Source organism: Vigna angularis, chromosome 11 (genome assembly GCF_016808095.1).
Source record: "Vigna angularis cultivar LongXiaoDou No.4 chromosome 11, ASM1680809v1, whole genome shotgun sequence".
NCBI lineage: Eukaryota > Viridiplantae > Streptophyta > Magnoliopsida > Fabales > Fabaceae > Vigna > Vigna angularis.
Window position 1 is genome coordinate 9,961,318 of NC_068980.1, and position 24,361 is coordinate 9,985,678.

A 24,361-nucleotide genomic window follows, 5' to 3' on the forward strand; every position below is an offset into this window, starting at 1 on the left:
GTTGAGGAGGCAAAGACAACGCGTATGCCATTGGTCCGATTCTCCTTAGGATTTGGTAAGGGCCAATGAATTTGGGAGACAACTTCTTAGGACGAACGACTCTGCCTACTCCAGTGGTTGGATTTAGTCTAAGGAAGACGTGCTCTCTTGAGTGAATTCCAAGGGCCTTCTCCTCTTGTCTGCATACGACTTCTGTCGGCTCCTTGATGTCTTCAATCTCTCTTGGATCAACTTCACCTTCTCAATTGTCTGCTGAATGAGCTCGGGTCCAGTCAACACCTTTTCTCCTTCCTAGAACCAACATAATGGCGTTCGGCACTTCCTCCCGTAGAGAGCTTCAAACGGAGTCATTCCGATGCTGGACTGGAAACTGTTGTTGTAGGTGAACTCCACTAGTGACAAGACTTCATCCCATACACCTACGTGATCTAGGACGCACGTCCTCAGCAAGTCTTCAAGCATTTGGATGGTCCTCTCAGATTGCCCGTCCGTTTGCGGATGATAAGCTGAACTCATTTGGAGTTTGCTACCCATCTCGCTTTGCAAGGATTGCCAAAACCGAGATGTAAACCTTGTGTCTCGGTCAGAGATGATGCTAGAAGGCACTCCATGTAAACGAACTATCTCGTTGATGTAGAGTTTAGCCAAGTTCGTCATAGACATCTTCAGGTTGACAGCTAGGAAGTGTGCGCTCTTCGTCAGCCGATCCACTATCACCCAGATGGAATCGTGATTCTTGACCGTACGGGGTAAGTGGGTCACGAAGTCCATGGAAATGTTGTTCCACTTCCATTCAGGAATCTCAAGTTGTTGTATTAGACCGCCCGGCCTTTGATGCTCCGCCTTCGCACGTTTGCAAGTTAGACATGATGCCACAAAACGAGCGACATCATTCTTCATTCCCGGCCACCAGAAAGACTTCTTGAGGTCTTGATACATCTTAGTCATGCCAGGATGCATGCTAAGACGGCTATGATGTTCTTCCTCAAGAATAATCCGCTTCAGCTCGCCATCGTTAGAAACGCACGTCCTATCTCTGTAGCGTAGGAGACCGTCCGTTCCAGTGTTGAAGCACTTTGCTTTGTCTGAACCGAGCGCGCCCAAGATCTTTACTAAGTCTTCATCCGCCGATTGCTTCTCTCTGATCTGGTCAAAGATATCAGTGGATACTCTAAGGTTGCAGCATCTAATACTGTTCGGTGCTAAATCGAACTGCAACTTTAAGTCTCTAAAGCTTTCCACCAAACTCAGCTCTTTGACCATCATTGCCGAGACATGAACTACCTTCCTACTCAAAGCGTCCGCTACAACGTTCGCCTTCCTTGGATGATAGAGTAGTTCAAAATCATAGTCGTTCAAGAACTCAAGCCACCTCCTCTGCCTCATATTCAACTCCTTCTGATCAAAGAGGTACTTGAGACTCTTGTAATCACTGAAGACTTGGAATGTAGATCCATACAAGTAATGCCTCCAAATCTTCAATGCGAAAACGACCGCTGCCAATTCCAAGTCGTGCGTCTGATAGTTCTTCTCGTGGATCTTCAGCTGCCGAGAAGCGTACACGACCGCCCTTCTTTCTTGCATAAGCACATAGCCCAAACCTTGATGAGAAGCATCGCAGTAGACTTTGAATGGTTTGGTCGTGTCAGGAATGACCAAAATTGGAGCGCTCGTCAACTTCTGCTTTAGTTCTTGGAAACTCAATTCACACCGATCGGTCCAGGCGAACGGGTGATCCTTTCGGGTCAGCTGTGTTAATGGCACTACTATCTTAGAAAATCCTTCAATGATACATCTATAGTAGCCCGCCAACCCCATGAAACTTCGGACTTCAGTGACCGAACGCGGACTCTCCCATTTCAACACCGCTTGTACCTTGGCCGGATCCATTAAGATCCCTCCAACAGAGACCACGTGCCCCAAGAACTGCACTTCCTTCATCCAAAACTCACACTTAGATAGCTTGGCGTACAACTCTTTCTCCCTCAATACGCTCAGCACCATCCTCAAGTGTTCTTTATGTTCTTCACAGCTCTTGGAGTAGATGAGGATATCATCAATGAAGACGACCACGAACTTGTCTAGGTACGGCCTGAAGATGCGATTCATGTAATCCATGAATATCGCTGGTGCGTTCGTTACACCGAACGACATCACTACATACTCGTAGTATCCGTAACGAGACCGGAAGGCTGTCTTCTGGACGTCCCCTTCCTTCACCCGAATTTGATGATACCCCGATCGCAAATCAATCTTCGAAAATACAGTAGCCCCATGCAATTGATCTAATAGGTCGTCAATCCTCGGCAAGGGGTACTTATTCTTGATGGTCAGCTTGTTTAACTGCCTGTAATCGATACAGAGCCGAGAGCTGTCATCCTTCTTCTTTACTAAGAGAACATGCGCTCCCCAAGGTGATGCACTCGGCCTGATGAACTGCTTATCCATTAATTCTTCAATCTGCTTCTTGAGTTCAACCAACTCTGCTAGTGACATTCGATACGGTGCAATAGAGATGAGCCCTACTGTCGACACCAAGTCAATTGTAAATTCTACCTCGTGTGGAGGAGGTAGTCCAGGTACTTCATCCGGAAAGACGTCCGGGAATTCATTCACCACCGATCGTCCTCCACTCAGCTTGCTACTAGACGATCTCTCGTTACTTAATTCTTCACAGTTCTCGTTCACATGCGTCATTATCAGATAACAGCTCGCGCCGTCCATAATATCTTCCCTTAATTGACCGAGCGTTACTGAAAACTCTTCTTCTTCATTCGGAAACACTAACTTCTTCTCACCACAATCTATGAGAATGCGATTGGCAGCCAACCAATCCTTTCCTATAATTACTTCTAAACCTTGAAGAGGTAAGCAAATGAGGTTCACCTTATATCTACGTCCCTCAACCTCAATAGGACATCTAACACAAACCGTAGACGTCCTAACCTCACCAGCTGCTGGGGTTGACACCACCAAGTCGAACTACATCTCACTCTCAGCTAACCCTAGTTTCTCAACGCACTTCTTCGAGATGAAGGAGTGTGTTGCCCCTGAATCATACAACACACAGCAAGACATTCCATACAACAAGCAAGTGCTGGTGATGAGTGTACCTGAGCTTGCTGCTTCAGCGCCCGTTATAGAATACACTCGTCCAACCGCTTGTGCTCGGCCACCTCTTCCTTGTTGACCTCTTCCAGCATTTGGTGGCCTCAACACTGCTCGTCCTCCCCTGTTGCACTCGTTCTCCACATGCCCGCTTCTCCTAATGCTAGTGCAATATTTTTCTCCCATCAGTTGAGGACACAACGACCGATAGTGGGGTCCCCACACTGAAAGCACTTCAACATTCCCTCACTACAAGAAAAGTTGTTATTACCGACGGTACATTACCGAAGGCTTAAAGGCCTTCGGTAAGTGGTTAATTACCGAAGGCCTATGCCCCTCGGTAAGTGGTTCAGGTATATGAAATAACATTTGGGTTTTCCCTCCTGTAATTGCATTTCGCGAAAACACTTCTTCCCCAAAACAGCAGAGCTCTCATTGCTAATCTCACTCTGTACTACCCCTACCCTAACCCCAATCGTGACCGGCGTTGTTCCCTAATCCACCATTGCATACCGCCGTTCCCCAATCTTCAGTGTACGGTTTCTTTTCAAACCCTTATTCTCCAATCCTCCATTATCGTTGCTCTTCAGTCGCGGTCCTCCATGGTAGTCGCATTGCGGGCTCGTGAGCAATCTGGTGGTTCAGGTGAGCTATTGTGGCGAGAGTATTGGAGGTGGTTGCCTGACGACGGGGCTATCGCCATTATCGCGAGACCAAGCGGCTGTCGGTGTGTGACGAGGGCATCCATTATCGTTGCGTGACTCCGTGCATGCTGCTACGCCGCGCCTGCTGCTACGTGAGGAGGTGTTCCATTATCTCTAGGGAGGCTATTGGAGGGGGCTGCCGTGGAGGTAAGTTGTAAATTGTGATTGTTGCAACGTTGTTAAATGATAATTTTATCATCTTTCTGGTTTTATTAGTTGGTTATTCTGTGTTTTCATACCGTCTCTGTAATCCAATGTGTGTTTGATTGTGTTGAGTTGAAGTTGATGATATAGTTATAGACAAGTTAAATACTATGGTAGATTTCCAGTAGCTTTGCTTTGGAACCCTCCATCAGATCCCTTTGATTTGGTTATTGGAAAATGTATGTTTAAGGGAAACTTTATTGCTAGCTTTTCCAATCCTGTGATGTACAATTTAGGAATCACCAAAATTGAAACCATGATTTCCAACTCTCTGGCTCATAATTTGAGTACTGCAAACTCAAATGACTTTTTTTGTTGTTGATGCTGGGAACTTGAATAGCTTCAGATGGAGTGCAAGAATAACACTTGTGCTCACAACTTGGTGGAATTGAAATAAACACATTAGTACTAGGAAGTTTGAAATAAACACATTAGTCCTCACTAGGTGCTCTAAGAGTAGCCTGTTTTCCACTCCCTTTCACCCTTAAGCCAAGCCAAGCTCAATAAAATCAGTGTCCTGTCTGTTGTTTAATGCATTCAGATTAGGCAAAATGGAATTTTCAGCACTTGAAATATAGTGCAGAATTGTCTTTAGGCCAAAGCTATTTTGACTTCATGTGCATCCACTCAAATCCATTTGTCTTAACTATTTCTGCAGATAGATCTAGATTTAGGACATTCATAATCACTTGTTTGATCAATCTAGCTTTGCTTCCAGTATTTTCCAAACTGCTGCAGTTTTCATTAATTTTCAACATAATTTGGCAACTTTTAAGAGTGATATTGAGACTCTGTGGGCTTCTGTGGTGTTTGAATGTTTGTGCACATACAATTGACCATTTCAAACTTGTTCTTACTGTTCAATTGGTCAATTTTCAGTCCATATGCAAAATCATCATTCCAAGCATCACATTTTGTTGAAATTGGAAGTGAACTACTCAATTTCTGCTGCTGCATATATCCTTGTTGTTTGACAGTTTAAACACCTTCAAATAATGCATACAAAGGTGCTCCAATCATCAAATTAGGTGTCTAACCATAGCTGTGAAAAATTGCCTCTCAAGTCATCCATAGCAGTAGGTTTATCTGTAGTTAGATGTAGTGTTTTTAGGCATTGTTTGAGTCTTTAATTGAGCTATCCAGCTTTGAATGCACTGCTTTCTCAAATCTGCAATAGTTTTATTTCATTTTTTTGCACGTTTACCAACTACAACCGTGTTTTGGTGACTCTGCCTATTTCAGACCAGTTTAAACATTTGTGCAAGTGTTTTAGACCATTTGAAACTTGTTTCAACTGTTTCCTTGGTCCATTTTCATTAAATCTGCCAAATCATAGTTTGACTTCCCATTTTTGCTTGAAATTTGGAACTCAACAAGTGATAGTGTGATTCAGTAGATTTTGGCACAATTTGGTTGTTTCTATACATATATTTGGTGCATCAAAGTTCATCTTAACTGTTCCTTTGGTCAATTTTGCACCATTTCACCAAATTACATCTTACTACTTAGTTTTCATTGCTGTGGTCCTATCCTATTTTACTGTGGCAGTTTTCATTGCTGTTTCACAGTTTGAATCCCTTCAATTTAAGCATATAAAGTTGCTTGAAGTGGTTTCAAACAATTTTGAATGATTCTACAAGTGAAAACAAATCATAAACTCAACCAAATACACCCCTGCAATCCAGTTTTGAAAAGTCCAAAACCAGAAAAACCCAAAAAAACCAGAAAAACCCAATTTTATGTGCAGGTTTATGTTTCCAAATTTAAGGATATGACTAAAACATTGTAAAAAATCCATAAAAAGCAAAACAATAACCTAAAACTCAAAGTTTGAGTATTTAGTACCTAAAAAGTGTACTTATAAGGTGACAAATTGTCATTTCACCTAATGTAGACTCATTCTAAGGTATGTGAACATCCTAACATGTCTAAACTAGTGGAATGAAGCTAGGAAACTTGTCAAAAGCAAAGAATTACCTAGCCAGCAAAGGTCAAAGTTGACAACATGTTATCTCACCCAAGTTGCTCATCTCATAAACATTGTTTCTTTCCTCCATCATGGGGTGCCAAAACATCACTTTCCTCCACTAAAACACCAGGACCAGCCTAAGACAAGATCAAAAGTGCTTAAAACTCACTTCTTTTAACAATGGTGACCCCTGTTCACCTGACTGAGTAGCTGTGTTGGACTTTCTGTACAAAATCCAATTTTCTCTCGGGTAATCGTTTACAGTGTCCTTGTAATCGATTACAGTGTCAAAGAAGGTGTAAATTTGATTTCTAAGGCATAATTTGAAAGGTCTTTGAGTATAGATTCCAACAAAACAAGAATCAACTCATTTGGAGTTCGGTGGAGAAAGTTATGAGCAAAAGAACAAGCAAAGGTCAGAGTTGCAAAAATATATGAAACGCTAACTTGAAACAATAAACTGTACCAACTCAAATGTCCAAAAATTACAAATTAGTAGTCATTGGAAATATTTTTGAGTCTAGTTTCTAATAAAAAAAAGAATCACATCATTTGGAGGTCGGTGGGAAAAGTTATCAGTAAAATAGCCAGCAAAGGTCAAAGTTGACAGCATGTTATCTCACTCAAGTTGCTCATCTCATAAACATTATTTCTTTCCTCCATCATGGGGTGCCAAAACATCACTTTCCTCCATCATTGGGACATAATCACATCACTAACCTCCCTCTCCCACCACTGAAACACAAGGAACAGCCTAAGACAAGTGCAAAAGTGCCTAAAAGTCACTTTTTTTTCAATGGTGACCCCTGTTCACCTGACTGAGTAACTGTGTTGGACTTTCTGTACAAATTCCAATTTTCTCTCGGGTAATCGTTTACAGGGTTGGTGTAAACGATTACTAGACCCTTGACTGAGTACCCTCCATTATACTTTTTTTTTTCAGCTATTCGGTAATTACCGAAGGCTTTTGGCCCTCGGTAATTACCGAAGGTCAAAAGCCCTCGGTAAATGTTAGCGACAAGCGATTTACCGAGGGCTCTTTGGCCGTCGATAAGCCTTCGGTAATTACCTTTTACCGACGGTTTTGGGCTGTTTCCGAGGGCTTCTGGCCTTCGGTAATGCCCTTCTTTTTTGTAGTGCCTGCTGCCCAGACTGTCCGACAACACTCGCTGTTTGAGTGTGAGACCCACCAGCATTTGAAGGCAATGTTGGACGAGCGTACGACGTTCCCCTTCGATTAACATTGTTCCTTGAAGATATGGGTCCTCTTACTGCTTGTTGTTGTTGCTTCTTCTGTTGTTCCACCTTTGCCACATTCTTCTCCAATACCTTAGCTCTCTCAACCATGGCAGGAAATGACCTAATACATAGGCTGGATATCAGTAGCTTCAAATCAGTCCTCAGTCCATTTTCAAACTTCCTACACTGCCATTCTTCACTGGTCGCCATAGTGTTAAATCTCACCAAGTGTTTGAATTTGTTGGTGTATTCCGACACGGACATTCCACCTTGAACCAACTGTAGAAACTCTACTTCTTTGGCAAAACGAATGCTATCTGGGAAGTATTCTTCATAAAACATACTTCTGAATACTTCCCATGAAATGGCACTTTGAGCATCCGCTAATATCGCCTTCATACTTGTCCACCAATGACTGGCTTCCCTAGTCAGCAGATACTCAGTGAATGCCAAACGATTGTCGTCCGAACACCTTTTGGCATTGTAGATTCTTTCCATGTCGCGCAGCCATTGATCTGCCTCGTCAGGAAGGCACTTTCCGTTGAATTTGGATGGGTGATGCTGTAAGAAACTCTCTAAGCTCCACTCGATCGGATGAGTAGCATTGGAAGTGGACGCTCTGGACGTGTTCCTTGTGGTTGCGATAATTTTCATTAGTTGTCGCTAGGTCACTTCAGAGTTTGCACGAGCGGCTTTCCAGACTCTGCAAAGCGGCCGTGTTCTGTTGTACCAAGGCAGCGTTCTGCTGCTGTAGAGCCTCTATTACTGATTCCAACAACTTGGTGTTGTCGGATGCTTCACGTTCGGTAGGTTGAGGAGGAGGTCTTGGTGCTATTTGTTCTCTGAGAAGCAGAGAAAGCAATCGTTAGTTAAGTTCAAAGAGTTTAAAATTAACTCATCAAACGAACGTTAAGCACACAGCAAAAACATAGTGTACTCATAACCTACAGTGTTCCTTAAGGAACAAAACTGCTCTGATACCACTAATGTAACATCCCAAAAATACAGCAATAAATTATATAATAGAATAATCACATTTAATAATTGTCGCAACCGGAATCGCGACGGGACGACGATCCAAAGAGAAACAGGTTTTGAAAAGAGATTTTGGAGTCGCCACCATAGTTTATTTTGGAAAACTACGGAAAAACCATAAAATGATAAGACATGGTCCGCAAAAACCAGATTCTGGGTTCGGGAGTCGGTTACGCGTAGGGAAGGTGTTAGCACCCTACAACGCCTGCCCTAAGGCAGTACCTTTAACTAAATGCATGAATATGATGTGGTTTTCAAAATGTTTAACTATTCCCTAAAATAAAATTCTAAATAAAAAATATATATTTTTTTAGTTTTTTTGGGAAGTGAATGAGTTTAATATCTGGGTTATGCGAGACCGGTGTGATAGTGATTGTGTGTGAATTTCTACATAGTGATATTTTTTGTTGGTTACAGGGTGAATGGAGGTATTAAGGGGTGTTGATGATAGGGGAACTCATGATGTTCAGAGGAAAAGCATTCATGATGGAATAAGCATAAGAGGCAGTTATGCAATAAGCGTTCATGATGAGTCTGGATGCACAGGTGAACCAGAGACTTACCTGCTGCTACGGCTGCTGCTATCGTTCGCTGTGTATCCGGTGACCTCTTCTCGCCCTTCTCTTTCTCTGCCGGTGCCGGTGCCAATGATGAATCTGGATGATGATCCCCGATGAAGGTTCCCCGTGTCTCCTCTTTCTCCCTTTTTCTCTCTCTTATCCAACCAAATCCTCCCCCCCCAAAATCTTGGAAAATATTCTCTTCTAACCACCTAGTCTCCCTCACCCTAGACATGCCTCCCATACGCCACTTCCCACGTTTTCTATTTTTTTTTATTTCAATTTTATTTTATTATTTTTTTTACATTAATTTTAATTTTAATTTTATTTTTCAATTTTTTAATTATTTTGATTAGTTAACTATATTGAAACAAATTGAAGATAAGAAATAAAATAGAAATTGAATTAAAAGCATAGATCTAAATACATAAAAATAGAATAAAACAAAAAGGTAAAATAAAATAAAAGAAAAAATAATAAAAAAACCAATAAAAACACATTTTTTACAACCCGGACAAAATTGAGTGTTGACAATAATATTTCAGTTCAGTCTTACACTAAAGTGGAGCGAACGCTCATGGCCGAACGACCTTACATAACAGAGTTATAAAAGTAACTAAACAGGTTAAGAAAGTTTAACCGAACGGTTTACAAAACTCATATCGAACGATCAAAATGAAAACAAAAGGGGAGGTGATCGAACGACCACCTTTCTATACTAAACTACTGACCGAACGTCCTATTGTTAGGTCTTCACTTCTACCTCTACCAAATTTTCTTCTTCCAGCAGCTCGTCGCCTTCTGCTCACATCCATGCAGATGATCATTGCAATGAAAGGACGGACGTACAAAACAAGACATGACAAGAAAAACATAGGGTAAGCTTATGTAATTTAATTCATGCAAAAACATACATTTCAACCAATTCAACACACAAAGTACATTTCATCATACATATCATACGAAGCCTATTACTAGACTGACTGTCCGGACTGTATGGAATCTGTGTAGCTACAACGTTCGTCCACCTGGGTGGTGTAGTAACTGGAATACCCTCATCAGCTGCCACCCGAAGTTAGTCCTATCTGTCCAAAGTAACTCTAAGGACTAGGACCTCCTGCCGTCCCCACACATGACCTACTCCCCTCTACGTGAGGACGAGTACTCACGGAACATCAGGATGAACTGCCAGCTTAGCATAACCACATTCATACTTTACAAATTTCAATATTCATTCATGAGTCATTCCTCCCCGGAACGATCGTCCAAAATCAACATTTTTCCATCCGTATCATATTCTCTTTTATTTCAATAATTATCATCTCACTTAATATTTCACCCAAAAATCTGTTCGGATACAATTTACCGAGCGTTCAATCCTGACTCAGAACGAGATCACACAATTGGAGCTAGACCGAGGGGTCTCCAGTTCCAGAATGGATTTAGACCAAGAGGTTTACTATCGGTTTGAGAAAGAAACCGAGTACAATCATACATCATGAGAAACGAATAGAACGATCGTAAATTACAAAATGAGCTAATTAGATGAACTGACTCTTAAGAGCTTCAACCGAACACCTAAATAACCTTGTTCAGTACTAAGGCTTTAGGCCGGAACCAATGGACACAGACACTTCAAGATATTCAAAGAATAGTACGTAGAGGAATTCCCATGAAGAAACCGAACGCTTATGAAAACTTAGATTATTTAGGTTTAGTAAGAAATACGAATGCCAGTTAAAGACTCAAATGTATAGTGAGCGAACCCTAGTGGGCTTGAACGAACGCTCTTATTATGAAGTTTAGCTTGAGGAGTTAGAACGAGTGCCTGGTGTAAGACCAAACACTTGTTTAGGACTAACACTTGGTATAATACCTAGTGCTACTAAACCTTAAAGAAAGGGTCTTGATAAATATACCAAAATACTATTGAAGTAGTGTTTAAGAATAACTAGAATATACAAATACATATATACATATACATATATATATATATATATATATACAAATACATATATACATATACATATATATATATATATATACATATATATATATATACTTAAGCTTATCACGGAATATCGAGACATAGTATTACAACACGAAGACACACGCCCTTAACTAGGATTCTTCCAAATTGAAAGAATCCAATTCTAACCAAGTTCATTCAGAAAACCTAACGGTCAAAGACTGTTCAGTAACGAACATATACTATCTTAGGGGAATTTCATATTCAGAATTCATATATATTCAAACTCATTTCTTAACATATAACTTCATAACTTTACACATTATATCATAATCACTTTCATATTTCATACCATCCAAACATAGAGATTTCATACATTTCATGCATCATAACATAACTCAATCATTTTTCATATCAAATCATCTAGTTAACGAACGTTCATACAGTACATAATCATGTAAATTAAATTAATAAGCTTCCCTTACCTCTAGCGTGAACGAACGTCCTAAAGACAGATTTTGGTTCGCCTGACTACAGATCTTTCTACTCTCATCGCTCAACAACTCTTCAAACTAAACCAAACAACATAAAATTAATAATGGTTTAGACTAGATGATAGCATGCAACCAGAACTTGGTTTGAATGTACCAGAAAACGATCGGCTAAGATAAGGAAACTTACCGGTTTCAGAACTCGAAACTGTTCGTTTCAGAATGGAGCTTAGGACGCCGGAAACGCTTCTACGGTGTCTGAATGGTGATCGGAGAAGAGAAAAGGTAAGATTTCTTAGAGAGAAGGAAGAACTTTTAGTGAGAAGGAGGAGAAAATGAGAAGTTTAGGGTTTTGGGGAAGAAGGTGCATGCAGAGAGAGTGTGACGTGATTTTCCAAGACTCAGTTTTCTCCTAAAACGGACGTCCGCTCATCTGCTGACACCTGCATTCCACTATCTGATTTTTCGAATCCTCGTTGCTTGACACCTGGCGTCCGCTCAGAGGGGTTTTTGGGTACGTTTTAATAGTTCTGACACTGAGGGGTTTGTGGGTGCGTTTTAATGGTTCTGACAATTAACACAAAAAATTCTTTTACTAAAGATATTTTATACTTTTTACGTTTTATTTAACTCAAACGTGAGAGACTTAAATTTATATATGATATTTATTCGACTTAAATTTATGTGGGTGTATATATAGCATACGTAAATTTACATTGCATTATAGATTTTATATTTATATATATATATATATATATATATATATATATATATATATATATATATATATATATATGTAAAATACTATAAAATAGTATTTTAAAACCGGTGGTAAGATAAAAATAATGAGACTCGGTTATTTTAATATTAAATAGGTTATTTATAAATAGTTTTGTTATAAATGAGTTTTATTATTTTTTAAAAGGTATCATCTATCTATAAATCTCTATCTTCTCTCTAAGTGTTCTAATTCGAATCTTTATCTTCTTTTTAAGTGTTTTAATTCCTGAGTCATCTTTTTGACGATTAGGAGGTGCCTAATCGACCACGACAACGATGTCTACATTTTTATCCAATCAGTTTATGCATTAGAGCAAGTAAGTTTCAGCTTCTTTTTGCTCTTCGCTCTTTAATCGAATCAATGCATGAAAGTTTCCATTGCATGTGTCTTATGTTGTTGTTTGAACTTCTTGGTAAATTTAAGGTACTAAAATTTTTTTCCTTTTTCATTATGTTTATTCACAAGTGTTTCTAGAAATTTCTTTTTTGCAAGAAGTAATTGAAACGTTCTTAGAATTTTGTATAATTGGTATAAGTAAAAGAAACTAGTTTTACTTAATTGATTTGATAGACGAATTCTAATTATAATCAGAATGTCTTCAATGATCTATATGACATAGGAAATGACTTAATTTTTAGAGTGTTATAATATACTATTTTAAAAGTTTGTTCTTGGAATGACGTGAGAATTAACTTGTGTTTTTTTTTCATACATAGATAATTATTTAAATTTACATTAAAGACAGCTAGAAATTTGAAGTTGAATTTAGACATTATTTTTTTAAATTGTGTCTATATTTAAGTTAAATTATTAGTATGTGTTTGAGAAAATAAAGGAAAAGATGGAGCGTGGAAAACGGAATAATCTGCGATGTTAAGAAATGTCTCCGGCAGTGACTTTAATGTTAAAGTCGGATACTATTGTAATGAAAGTAAATTATATTTTATTTAATAAGAAAGCTGCATTGGTAGTAAAATAAAAGAAGGTCCCTCAGTTTTATAGGGTATATTGAAAGTTATCTTTTCTTTTTTTCAAAAGTTTACTAACGTCCTATATTTTGAAAAAATGGTTCAACGTTAACTAATAATAAATAATGTGTCAAGTTATGTGGCAACTGATAAATCGATTTAGCAATTAAGTATAATTTTCTGAATCCAAACACGCTTCTGTACATCTCAATCCAGGATAGATTCTATCTATGAAGAACCCTCAGCGCCAACAACAGTTCCATCAAGTTCTCAATCATAAATCATAAATCCTCTTTTTCTTCTGCAGTTCCATCCAGTTCTCAATCCTCTTCCTCTAGTTCCCCTCCCTCCACCGCACCAAATCCATCACCATCACTCCGGTGTTGAAATCCATCACCATCACATTAACTCAATAGATATGTCTGTTACTAAAAAATTTAATGAAATAAACTAATTAGTAACTTATTTTGTTTCAGTAAACATACCTTTAATCTATCCTAGTTAAATAAAGAGGGAATAGCATATCTAAATAACGTGTAGATTTGGTTACTTAGATTACTAACAAAGCTAGTAATAAATTAAAATGAAAGGATCCACTTACTCAACCAAAAAAATTAAACATTTACATGCACAAACCTACTTTCACCTTCGACATCTTTCGAAGACTGGATTAAGTGTTTCAAGAATCTGTTATAAAATGAAAAAGAAATAATTAAACGAAATAAATTATGGTATTTTAATAAGAATTTAATATACCAATACATAAAATTAAATTAAATATATACTTATATATAAATATGAAAAGATGTCTTTGTCAACAAATTTTACTGCACAACAATTAGATTAAGTATATTATTTAAAGAATGAAACAGAGAAAGCCAATAAAAGCGAAAAAAAATATAAAGGATACATAATATTAGAATGTCAATGTATTTGCTAATGAAGTTTCAAAATATTATGCTAATTTAGTCTTAGATTCACTAAATTATGTATGGATAGATTATAAGTTTAAATATATTTTTTTGTGAAAATAAAAATATTTGATCAATAATTAATTATGAATAATTGTTTGGGAGAAGATCATTACCATATGTCCGGAAAAGACGTGTGAGCTTCCATTTTCATATCTCTGAGAAGCAACTTAAAGCCCTGCATTGGAGAGATTATTTTCTTTGGCCTTTGCATCAATATTCTCAACTTGCTCTTCTTCTGTGACATACCAATTGTAAGGAAGCTGGATTTTCGGTCCTGAACCACTGTTGCTCTTTTCTACATACTCAAAGTCCACACGATTATCATTTGAATGAGAAAAAGCTATGTATTTCTTCCCTCCAATGTCACGTATATCTTGTTTGAGTATAGGTCTCATTCCCCACGTATCGATCTTAACATTTGGTTGCGCTTTAAATGTGATATGCGCCCCTGTTTTCACAAAATGACAGTGTTCTCGACTGATGTAAATTATCCAAATATGCCTAGACATAAAGCATTCATCTCTCTCCGAATTAAATCGCATATCAAAGTATTCTTCTGTGTATTCACTTTCAAAAGAAAGATAAAGTGGATGCGATGAATAAGGTGAAGAAAATGAAGAGTGAGGACTAAATATAACATAAAAGCCAAAGCCAATTGATGAATGGACATAAGATAAACTTGAACATCCAGAAAGATCTAGCCTTTCAAGTTTTATGATTCTGGAAAAATCTGGAGTCTCACTCAGGTACTTGGAGTTGCTTAAATCAATCCTTTTCAAGTTGGGACAGCTCTGTGACAAAAAAGGTAAAAACAATCACCTATTACCATATAATCTTAAAACTTCAATTTCATCAATTCATTCAGTTTGGTATGCTTTCAGAATTAAAGAAATATAGGTGAAAAAAAGTTTCATTTTTGTTCATTAGGTGAAAACACAATAGAATGTCATACAAAAGGATACTGATGATAGTTACTCAAATTAATAAAACTTTTACAATTCATACTATCTTAGTAATTAAATGGTAGAGAAAATTACACCCAAAATAATCAAATAATATTAAAAAAAATTAACTTTTAAGTAAATGTTTATTCGAATTATAATTTCAAAATTATTACCATAACATTCAAGCAAAAGTTACTTTAATTAAAGAAAAAAGTGTTCTCTATTTATAAGTGTTAGATGAAATTTCACCAAATTATTTAACTAGCTTATAAGTTAATGTAATTAAGACAAAAGTGTTTGGTAAATACATCAAAATAGTTTAATTTTTAATAGTTTATAGTTGGTAAAATATAAATGGTTTAATACCCAATTTTGTCCTTAGTTTGGTTCGAAAATCTCAATATAGTCCCTCTTTAGAAAAGTAATTGTAATGGATCCTTACTTGTAATTACGTGAGTCAAGTTAGTCCCTTCCGTTAAATATAAGCAAACGGAGTTAATGGGTTGATGATGTGGCAGTAGTGAGTGGTTAGGTGTCAACATGCAATTTTGTGCGTGCTTACGTAGTGTTAGGGCAACTGATTTTAAAATTGGGTTTTAATTAGAAATTTGGTTTATTTAATTGGGGATAAATTGGCAGCAGTTAGGGTTTGTAATTAATTTTGTGCAATTGAATAGAAAGAAAGTTAGGGCAACTGGAGTTCTTCACGTACATCGCCAACACAGAACAGTTGTGGGTGTTCTTCTTGTTCATGATTTTCTCATTTGTGTTGTTGTTGTTTACGGGTTGTGCTTAAGTCAGTGGTTGTTGGTGGTTCGTGGTTGGCGAGTTGTTCTTCCTTCTTAGTGGTTGTCTCGGTTTGGGCTTTGCAATGTCTTCGAATCACGATTGTTCGTCTTGCTCATGGGGGAGCTGTCGTGGTGGTTCATCCAGAGGATTGGTTGGAAGGCAAATATGCCATTGTGGGGAGGCTGCTGTGTTGAGAGTGGCAAAAACAGTTAAGAACGAGGGGAAACAATTCTGGGGCTGCCCTAACTACAAGGTTTGTAGTTTAATGTTTGTGATAAATTATTTTTATTTATTAATGAAATTTTTGTGGTTGGATACTTTGAACAGCGGACAAGAAATGAAGAACTTCAAGGATGCAATTTCTTTAAATGGCTTAATGAAGATTATGTAGATGATGCTGCTAGTACTATTGGTAGGCAAAGGAGGAAGATTAATAGCCTGGAGAAATGTGTTAGGGATTGTCAGAAAAGGGAGAAGATGTTAATATCAATGATGTGTTTTCTGGGATTCATTAACATCATTGTTGTATGTATTTTGTTTAAAAGTCCATGATGTGTTCTATTAGATAGTTTATGTGAAGAGCACTTTGGGCAAATTGTAATATGATGTTTTCAAATGAAGGTGAAATTTGAATTCAAGCATCTGAAATTATGGTTTCAATTTACATTTTGTTTGATATATACAACATAAAATGAGGAAGTGGTGTGTAACTGCCAATAAAATGAGGAAGTGGCTTCTGTAATCCAAAAAGAGAGTTCTGTATAAGAAGGGACTTTTTAGACAAGAAGAAGTATATGTGCATTCTTTTAATCCAAAAAGAGAGTTGTGTAACAGAGGTATTACACACTGTCAGTGTTTGTAATATAATTGAACAACAAATCCACTTTCAGTGTTTGTAATATACAGGACTCTATTGAACTTCATAATGCACATCCATTCATAATGACATCATAATCAAAGGAGAAGCTGTGATGACAATATAATGAGAAATTGGACTTGTGAAATGCACATCCAAAAGAAAATCTGTCATTGAAATTCATATTATAATCATCCAAACATCATTCATAATTACATCATAATGAAAACAAAATCTGTCATTGAAATTACAAAGTGGACTTCAAATGCACGTCTGACAGTTTACAAAATACATGTCAAGGTTTACAAAATAGCCATCACTTAAGCTAAACATACTTAACCTAAACATACTGTCAGTCCTAAATCACTTTTAAACTTGTGTTGTAGATGGCTGAGTTTGTTCCAAAATGCATTGAGTAAGCTGACTTGGTCCAGTAGTTGGCTGACTTTATTCAGCTTGTGTTTCAGGTTGCTGAGTTGATTGATATTGACTTTGGTTTGCTGGAGGAGCTTGTGGACAACTATTTCTTTTATGACCAAGCTGTCTACATATGGAACATCTCTTACGAGTTCCATTTTGCTTGAGTTGTGTGTCATCCTTCTTTAGCTCCCAAGCCTCTAGCCTTCTCTTCTTTTTTGGTCTACCAGGCAACACTCTTTTAGTTGAAGGCAAAACATCAGGCTGAGAAGTCTTTTCCCATAGCTGAGGACCATTGACAGGGTAGATGATTGGAATGTATGTTTCTTGGTAGGTTGACTTTGTAAACCAATGTGGGACGTAGTCTTCTCCATTGATGTTGATAAATGTCATGGCAGATAGTGCATGACAGCATGGGATGGCTGTTAAAGTCCACTTTCTGCAACTGCATTCCAGTTTATCTCTGTCAACCACATACTTGTCACTCATCATTGAAATGTGTCTGACCTCAAAAATTTTTTGTCCTGACCAACTGCAATGATTAAAAGACAAATCAGGATTTATAGTACAAAATTGAATACATAAAGAAGTCAAATGGTAATGTAGTGATGTCAACATACCTAGGTATCCAGTATTTAGTCAAGTGCAATTCCTTGTCAAATCTTTTTTTAATCTTTGGACAAAGACTACCTTCATATGTACTTATTTTGTTTCTATTTGTTGCCCATCTCTTCATGAGGTACAAACGAATGTCTTCCATCATTGTGATGATGGGCTTACCTCTTGCATGTAATATTACACTATTAAATGCTTCGGACATATTATTCACTAAGGTGTCACAAACAACATTACTTGTAAACCTTGACCGTGACCAAAATCTACTTACACAAATAAGAAGTGTAAAATATCAGCTACGAAAACAAAGAACAATTAATAGGAACAATGAATTTTAAAGGCATGTGGATTGACATACCTTGGTGGAATGGCTAATTTTCTACCATTCTCTACTCGATACGATCTTATAGCTTCTGTAAAATCTTTTTTGTCACTGAAGTACGTGCCCACTTCCCATTTATATTGTTCCATAGTTTTGGGCATTGAAAAAACACCAAAATCCCCATACCCATCCTTGTCATCATCTGTGTTATCACTTTCCACAACACTGTTCAAACTCTCGGATTCCCAATCACTATCAGATAAACGCCTAGGTCCACCAAATTCAACTTCATTAGTAGCTTCAAATATATCAAATCCCACTTCATCTCCATGGTCAGTCAATACATCCTCTTCGGACCCATTCCAACTTCTAACATCATACTCATCAGCTTCTACTCCATTACCCTCTACCTCACCCTCTACCTCACCCTCTACTTCTGCCTGCCCCTCCACATCAGACTGCCCGTCCCCATTCACACCAACAGCCATGTTTCCCTCAGCATTTGAATCACTCTCTACCTCAACCTGTGCCTCCACACCATCATCCTGTACCTCAACCTGTGCCTCCACACCAACATCCTCCACTGGCTCTGATTGTAATTCTACGACATCCTCTACATCAGCCACTACATCAACCCCAACTTCAATCATTTCTGGGGCTACTTCTGATTCAGGTTCTACCTCAGGTTGTACATCAATCACTGCCTCTGTCTGAACTTCTACCATAGCCTCTACATCAGCCACTACATCAACCTCAACTTCTATCATTTCTGGCTCAACTTCTGATTCAGGTTCTACCTCAGGTGCTACTGTCTCAACCTCTGCTTCACCCACTGCCTCAACATGTGCTTCACCAACCTCTATCTCAACTTGCTTTTCAGCACTCTCTCTCTCAACTTCTCCTTCACCACTAGGTCTATCAACTTGAAAATCACCACTCTCTCTTTCAACTTGTCCTTCACCACTAGGTCTATCAATTTGGGGTTCAGAAATGTATTCCAACTGCAGAAGATACTCAGGTTCACACACCCTATGTATAACATAAAGGTGAGCTTCACCATTCAACATAGCAATATTGATCAGATGACAAGCACCCTTGTCATCTAATAAAGGTTCCAAACAATCTTCTAATACAGGACCACAACCCAATGAATACCATAAGTCCTTTACATTCCTATAACCCATCTCCTTTAGAATGCTTAATATTTCAAAATAACTCCATCGATCAGGGTCTATTTTTAAAGTTGTGGTTTCACCATAGTGATATCCAAATGTCCCATTATTCTCAAATTTCCCTCCATGGTGAAACACGACTTCAATGTCTGAGTTGGCCATATTATCTAATATAAAAATTGTTCACAGTTAATCTATGCTTAACCCTTAACCCAAATGATATCTAAGCAAAAAACAAAGCATAAACATACCACTGTACAGACCATAAACAACTCAAACAAAGCAAAACCACATTTACCACAGTAAACAAAGCAAATGCCACAACACAGTACCACACACTATCAGGGGGGACCACAACCACAATGTCGCCACAGAAACAAAGCAAATGCACTGACAATGGGGCACACAACACAGACAAACCATACAAAAATCAAAAGTTTTGGGGGGACCACACCGAAAGCAACCAAACACAAAACAAAACCTACCATAAACGCACCTTCGAATGTCGCTTTTCGTTCTTTACCCCACCAACACGATCTCCACGAATGCTCGTCCACTGACAAATGCTTTGTCTTAAAGTTGATGGTTCTCGCGATCACTGCCTCTGTCTTGTTTCGCACAAACCAAAATGCCCTAATCTCCAACAAATCACCCCCAAATCAATTTATCCCCAATTTGTAATAAAACCAGATTTCAAAATCAGCTGCCCTAACACCACGTAAGCACGCACACAATTGCGTTTTGACACCTAATCACTAACTACTGCCACATCATCAACCCATGAACTCTGTTTGCTTATATTTAACGGAAGGGATTAACTTGACTCACATAATTACAAGTAAGGATCCATTACAATTACTTTTCTAAAGAGGGACTAAATTGAGATTTTCCAACTAAACTGGAGACAAAATTGGGTATTAAACCAATATAAATTAATTTATATTTCATTATTATCTTAAATTTTTCTTTATTTATTATTATCTATTTTAATTCTATTGAGATAATTAATTATTGTACTATTATTAGTATTTGTTAGATTGTCTTTAAATGTTTATGTAGTTAAAATTTTAAAAAATATATCATTACAAATTGAAGTAACAAATATTTTATTTTGCGATGAAATTAAAAATTACACACAATACTAATTATAAAAAAGGATAAAAGATTAAAGTTTAAATAAATAAATAAAGAATAAATGTTGAATAATACTCATTATAACACTCATTTAAATTAAATGATTTTTCCAAATGAAATAAACTTATACAACTTTTAAAACATAAATAGATTATAGATTTTAGTCCTGAAGAAAAAATTGAAATTTGTTGTTTTTTAAAATTTTGATACATTTTTGTTTCAAACTTTAAAAATAGATAAATATAACTTTTTTAAATTAATTATATTAAATTTTTTGACATATTAAATATGTTAAAGCAAAAACGTGTTGTTAACATAAAACTATATTCCTTATTATGTGTAAAGTTTGAGGACGTGTATCAAAATTTTAGATAAAGATTATTTTCAATTTTACATTAGAATTCATAAATTAAAAATATATTTAATCTATATCTAAAAGTATTAAATAAAGATTTAATAAAAATTAATTATTTAAAAAATATATAAAATTATAATTATATAATAATATATTTTTTATAAAACATATTTCCCTTAAATAATTAGACTTATAAAATGATATTCTTATTATAAATGATATTCTTATAATGTTATTTTATATTTATTAACTAGACTTTTTAAATTTACCTACACTTTTAATTAAAAAGATAGTTTATTAGCCTGAATTTAGAAATTAGGAATTTGCTTTTCGGATAGTCTTATCAAATATATCTTTTCTTTTAGGTTTAAACCTTCGGATAATCATCATATTTAGATGAGAATCTCAAGTAGGTCCTTGTATTTGTAACTGTCTCAATTGAGTCTTAATATTTGTAAAATTAAGCCAATTTTGTTAGTTAAGTTCTCACATACAGCATTAAACTTTGATGACATGTTTATACTGATGTGCATTGTTTGATTAGGTGAAATTTTTATTTAAATTAAAGAATTATGACATGACAAATTTGAGTTTTTCATTCTGGAGAGGGGAGGAAAAGGTTGTGTCGTTAAACGTAGTGGAGTCGCGAAGGAGATTAATTTTAAGGTGGAATCGATCTCGCTTGACATTACTTACACGGATGCTGGCGACGAAACTGAACTCACGTCGGAATGACTATCTGTTCACGGTGGTCTCTTGCGATAATGGTGAAGTGCGAAGGATCGTTGCAATTTGGTTGGTTCTTGGGGGTTTCTCTGTTTTGATTATTTGTAGGTCTGTGTGTCAAGTGATGACAGACTTATGACGGAAGGGTTCCCTACTTTGCGGGATTCTTGTTAATTCCATGGAAGAGGCTCGTAGAGATTTGCGAATAGCAACTGCCATGACAATTGCCATGGAGACACTACACGAAGAAGACGAACTAATGAAATTGATTTGGGGTTTCTACTATTTCTGATTTTTCTTAGTGCAGGTTTGGTAGTGGTGCCACCGTCGCGTGAGCTCACCGGCTCCGCCTTCCGGCCACCGTGCATTATGGTACTCGCCACAGGTGCGCGTGGTGCACAATGGCGACACCGGGGAGCCCAGATCGAGTTCTCGAAAGTCAGGCTTGTTAATGTTGCTGGCATCGTTGTTGTAGCTGAGTGCGTGGCGAAATCGATTCGTGAAGGCGTCCAAGCCGGAGGAATGCGACATTGTTTGGGAGCAAAAGGGTGGAATGCGACATTGTTTGGGAGCAAAAGGGTGGGCTCAAAATTGAAGCTTGGGATGAAAAGGAATCAAATTCCCAGGCTGTTTCCTGCCTCGTAGAATGCTGAAGCTTGTTCTTTTTTCTGGTCTCTAACAGACCCTCTACTTGCATTGTTTTTAATATCTGTTTGAGTGCTCTGAGATCCCTTCGAGATTGTTTAAATTTAAGCTCCTTTAATCTATTCTCAATCTCACTATAAACTGCATTTATTCCTCCAACTACAAGTGTAAACCCAGTCACAATAAACCCAATCACGACCATGAAGAACACAGAGTCTAGGAGTGACTGCTGCTGGCGAGGCCCATGGCCTAACTGAATTAAGAATGTGCGGTGATTAAACCAATTCAATTTTGTCATATCATAATTCTTTAATTTAAATAAAAATTCCATCAAATCAAATAATGCACATCGACATAAAAACATCATCAAAATTTAACACTATCTATAAAAACTTAAACGAATAAAGTAAAATTGACTCAATTTTATAAATATCAAAACCTAATTGAAACGGTTACAAATGTTATTATTGTCATTGTATTACAACCATTAAAACACATAAAAATGGTATTATTGTCATTGTATTACAACCATTAAAAAAAAAGGTTCTTTTCTTATGTTTTCCCTAAGTGAGACGTAATGTTTAATATTTTACTATAATTTATGTTAGTGGATATATAATATATGTAAATTTACATATATTAATTAATGTCTATTTTTTTTTATATTTTAAAACATGAAAAATCTCTATATAAGAATACCACAAAAAATTTTAAAATCTTTTGTGATTTTGGTATATTAAATAAATATGTAAAGTATAAAAAAAAAGTTAAAAAACACTAAAAAAACATAACGTAAATGATGGAATTTTTAAAATTACATACCCAAATCCTTTTGAGGATTCGTCATTTCCATTTTTAACCACTTTAATTTTTGAAACGTTTTAATCAAAGCAAAAGTTATAACTATTGAAAAATTTTAACCACTAAATCTTAATAACTTTGAATTTGTGACTAATAACTTTTATATTTGAATATAACCTAATGAAAGTTATTACTAAAATATTTAAGTTAAAAATAATTTAGTTATTATTATTATTATTATTATTATTATTATTATTATTATTGTTTTATTATTATTGCTATTATTATTATTTTTTTATTATTATTGCTGTTATCATTATTGTTATTATTATTATTCTTATTGTTATTCTTGTTATTATTATTTTTATTATTATTGTTATTATTGTTATTGTTATTATTATTATTAATATTTTTATTATTGTTATTATTATTTTTGTTATTATTATTATTCTTTTTATTGTTATTATTATTGTTATTATTATTGTTATTATTATTGTTATTATTATTGTTATTATTTGCATTTCATCTTAAATGAAAAAATAAAGTTTTTTATTTTCATCTCTTAAATCTCCGGCTACAGGAGAATACGCTGAAGTGAATAGAGGCTAAAGAAAATGAAACAAAACATGCAAAAAAAAAATTAGAAGTAAGTTATGGAGACATAGGCGTGAATTAAGGAGCTTGGTTCCTCTTTGATTAAGAATCGTCAAAACTTATAGGCTGTTGAAAACAAGGATAAACAAGAGACCAGACTTGACTCATGTCTTTCATATCAGAGCTGGAGTAATTTTTTATATAAACCGTAAATGGACTAAGGATGGTTTTGGTTCAACAAAACTTTTACTCATGATAATCGAATGGATAATCTCCTTTTATTATAAATATTGGCCACCATGAATCCCCAGTACTTTAGGTTCAATTAAAATAGTTTTCTTATACCCATTTATTTTTTCTGCTGGTGTCGTGAAAGACTAGACCACCAAAGGGAAATTTGACTCCTTGTAGATTTTAAAATTTTACCAATTTAATTCAAAGAGCTTTGGAAACATTTAAGAGACTCATACCTTACCTTTCTAATATGTTTTGGCCTTAAGTGTGAGATCTTAATTTTTTATTTGAATAGAGCTGTTAAAAAAAAGTTTATAATTAGTATAGTGATCCAAAAATCACGAGTTAGTAGTAATTTGAAAGCTCTTTGAGTTTAGATTCCAACAAAAGAAGAATCATTTCATTTCGAGTTTTGTAGAGAGTTATGAACAAAACACTAACAAAAGTTAAAACATTAACAAAAGTTAGAGCTGACAAAAATATATAAAACGTTAACAGGAATTAACTATACCTGTTCAGATGTCCAAAAATTATGAGTTAGTATTCATATGAAAGCCTTTTGAGTTTATTTTCAAATAAAAAAATAGAATCATCCAATTTAGAATAGTCTATAGACGACAGTCAGTGTATACAGAGACGTCCAATGAATTACAGAGGCCAAACTCGTTCTAGGATCTTAGACGTCCGACCTTTATAGGTCAGACGTCTATATAGACGTCCGACTAAACAGGTCGAACGTCCCATCAACGTCACCC

At 36.2% G+C, this 24,361-nt stretch overlaps 3 protein-coding genes across 3 annotated transcripts; 1 reads left to right on the plus strand and 2 right to left on the minus strand.

Moving 5' to 3' along the window:
* Positions 1-291: 291 nt before the first annotated feature.
* LOC128194637 (uncharacterized) lies at positions 292-7,878 on the minus strand. Its single transcript, XM_052870180.1, has 6 exons — positions 7,176-7,878; positions 3,114-3,332; positions 2,994-3,050; positions 1,495-2,858; positions 951-1,377; positions 292-710 (listed from the first exon to the last, which is right to left on the minus strand). Exons 1-6 carry the CDS (start codon positions 7,876-7,878, stop codon positions 292-294), a joined length of 3,189 nt encoding a protein of 1,062 aa, XP_052726140.1.
* Positions 7,879-15,817: 7,939 nt separating this feature from the next.
* Positions 15,818-17,010, plus strand: LOC108332844 (uncharacterized). Its single transcript, XM_052870181.1, has 3 exons — positions 15,818-15,988; positions 16,063-16,260; positions 16,978-17,010. The coding sequence occupies exons 1-3, from the start codon at positions 15,818-15,820 to the stop codon at positions 17,008-17,010; spliced, it is 402 nt and encodes a 133-aa protein (XP_052726141.1).
* Positions 17,011-17,038: 28 nt separating this feature from the next.
* On the minus strand, positions 17,039-19,279 carry LOC128194638 (uncharacterized). Its single transcript, XM_052870182.1, has 2 exons — positions 17,982-19,279; positions 17,039-17,540 (listed from the first exon to the last, which is right to left on the minus strand). The coding sequence occupies exons 1-2, from the start codon at positions 19,277-19,279 to the stop codon at positions 17,039-17,041; spliced, it is 1,800 nt and encodes a 599-aa protein (XP_052726142.1).
* Positions 19,280-24,361: the final 5,082 nt, after the last annotated feature.

Bases quoted from the DNA above. Each gene is read 5' to 3' on its own strand.
- LOC108332844 (XM_052870181.1), top strand. From the start codon at position 15,818: ATGTCTTCGAATCACGATTGTTCGTCTTGCTCATGGGGGAGCTGTCGT. The intron at 15,989-16,062 runs GTTTGTAGTTTA...TACTTTGAACAG, and splicing joins GGGGCTGCCCTAACTACAAG to CGGACAAGAAATGAAGAACT. The intron at 16,261-16,977 runs GTATGTATTTTG...CTTGTGTTGTAG, and splicing joins GATTCATTAACATCATTGTT to ATGGCTGAGTTTGTTCCAAA.
- LOC128194637 (XM_052870180.1), bottom strand. From the start codon at position 7,878: ATGAAAATTATCGCAACCACAAGGAACACGTCCAGAGCGTCCACTTCC. The intron at 3,333-7,175 runs GTGGGTCTCACA...AAGTGCTTTCAG, and splicing joins AACATTGCCTTCAAATGCTG to TGTGGGGACCCCACTATCGG. The intron at 2,859-2,993 runs GTGAGATGTAGT...TACCTCTTCAAG, and splicing joins GAAACTAGGGTTAGCTGAGA to GTTTAGAAGTAATTATAGGA.
- LOC128194638 (XM_052870182.1), bottom strand. From the start codon at position 19,279: ATGGCCAACTCAGACATTGAAGTCGTGTTTCACCATGGAGGGAAATTT. The intron at 17,541-17,981 runs GTATGTCAATCC...TAATCATTGCAG, and splicing joins AAATTAGCCATTCCACCAAG to TTGGTCAGGACAAAAAATTT.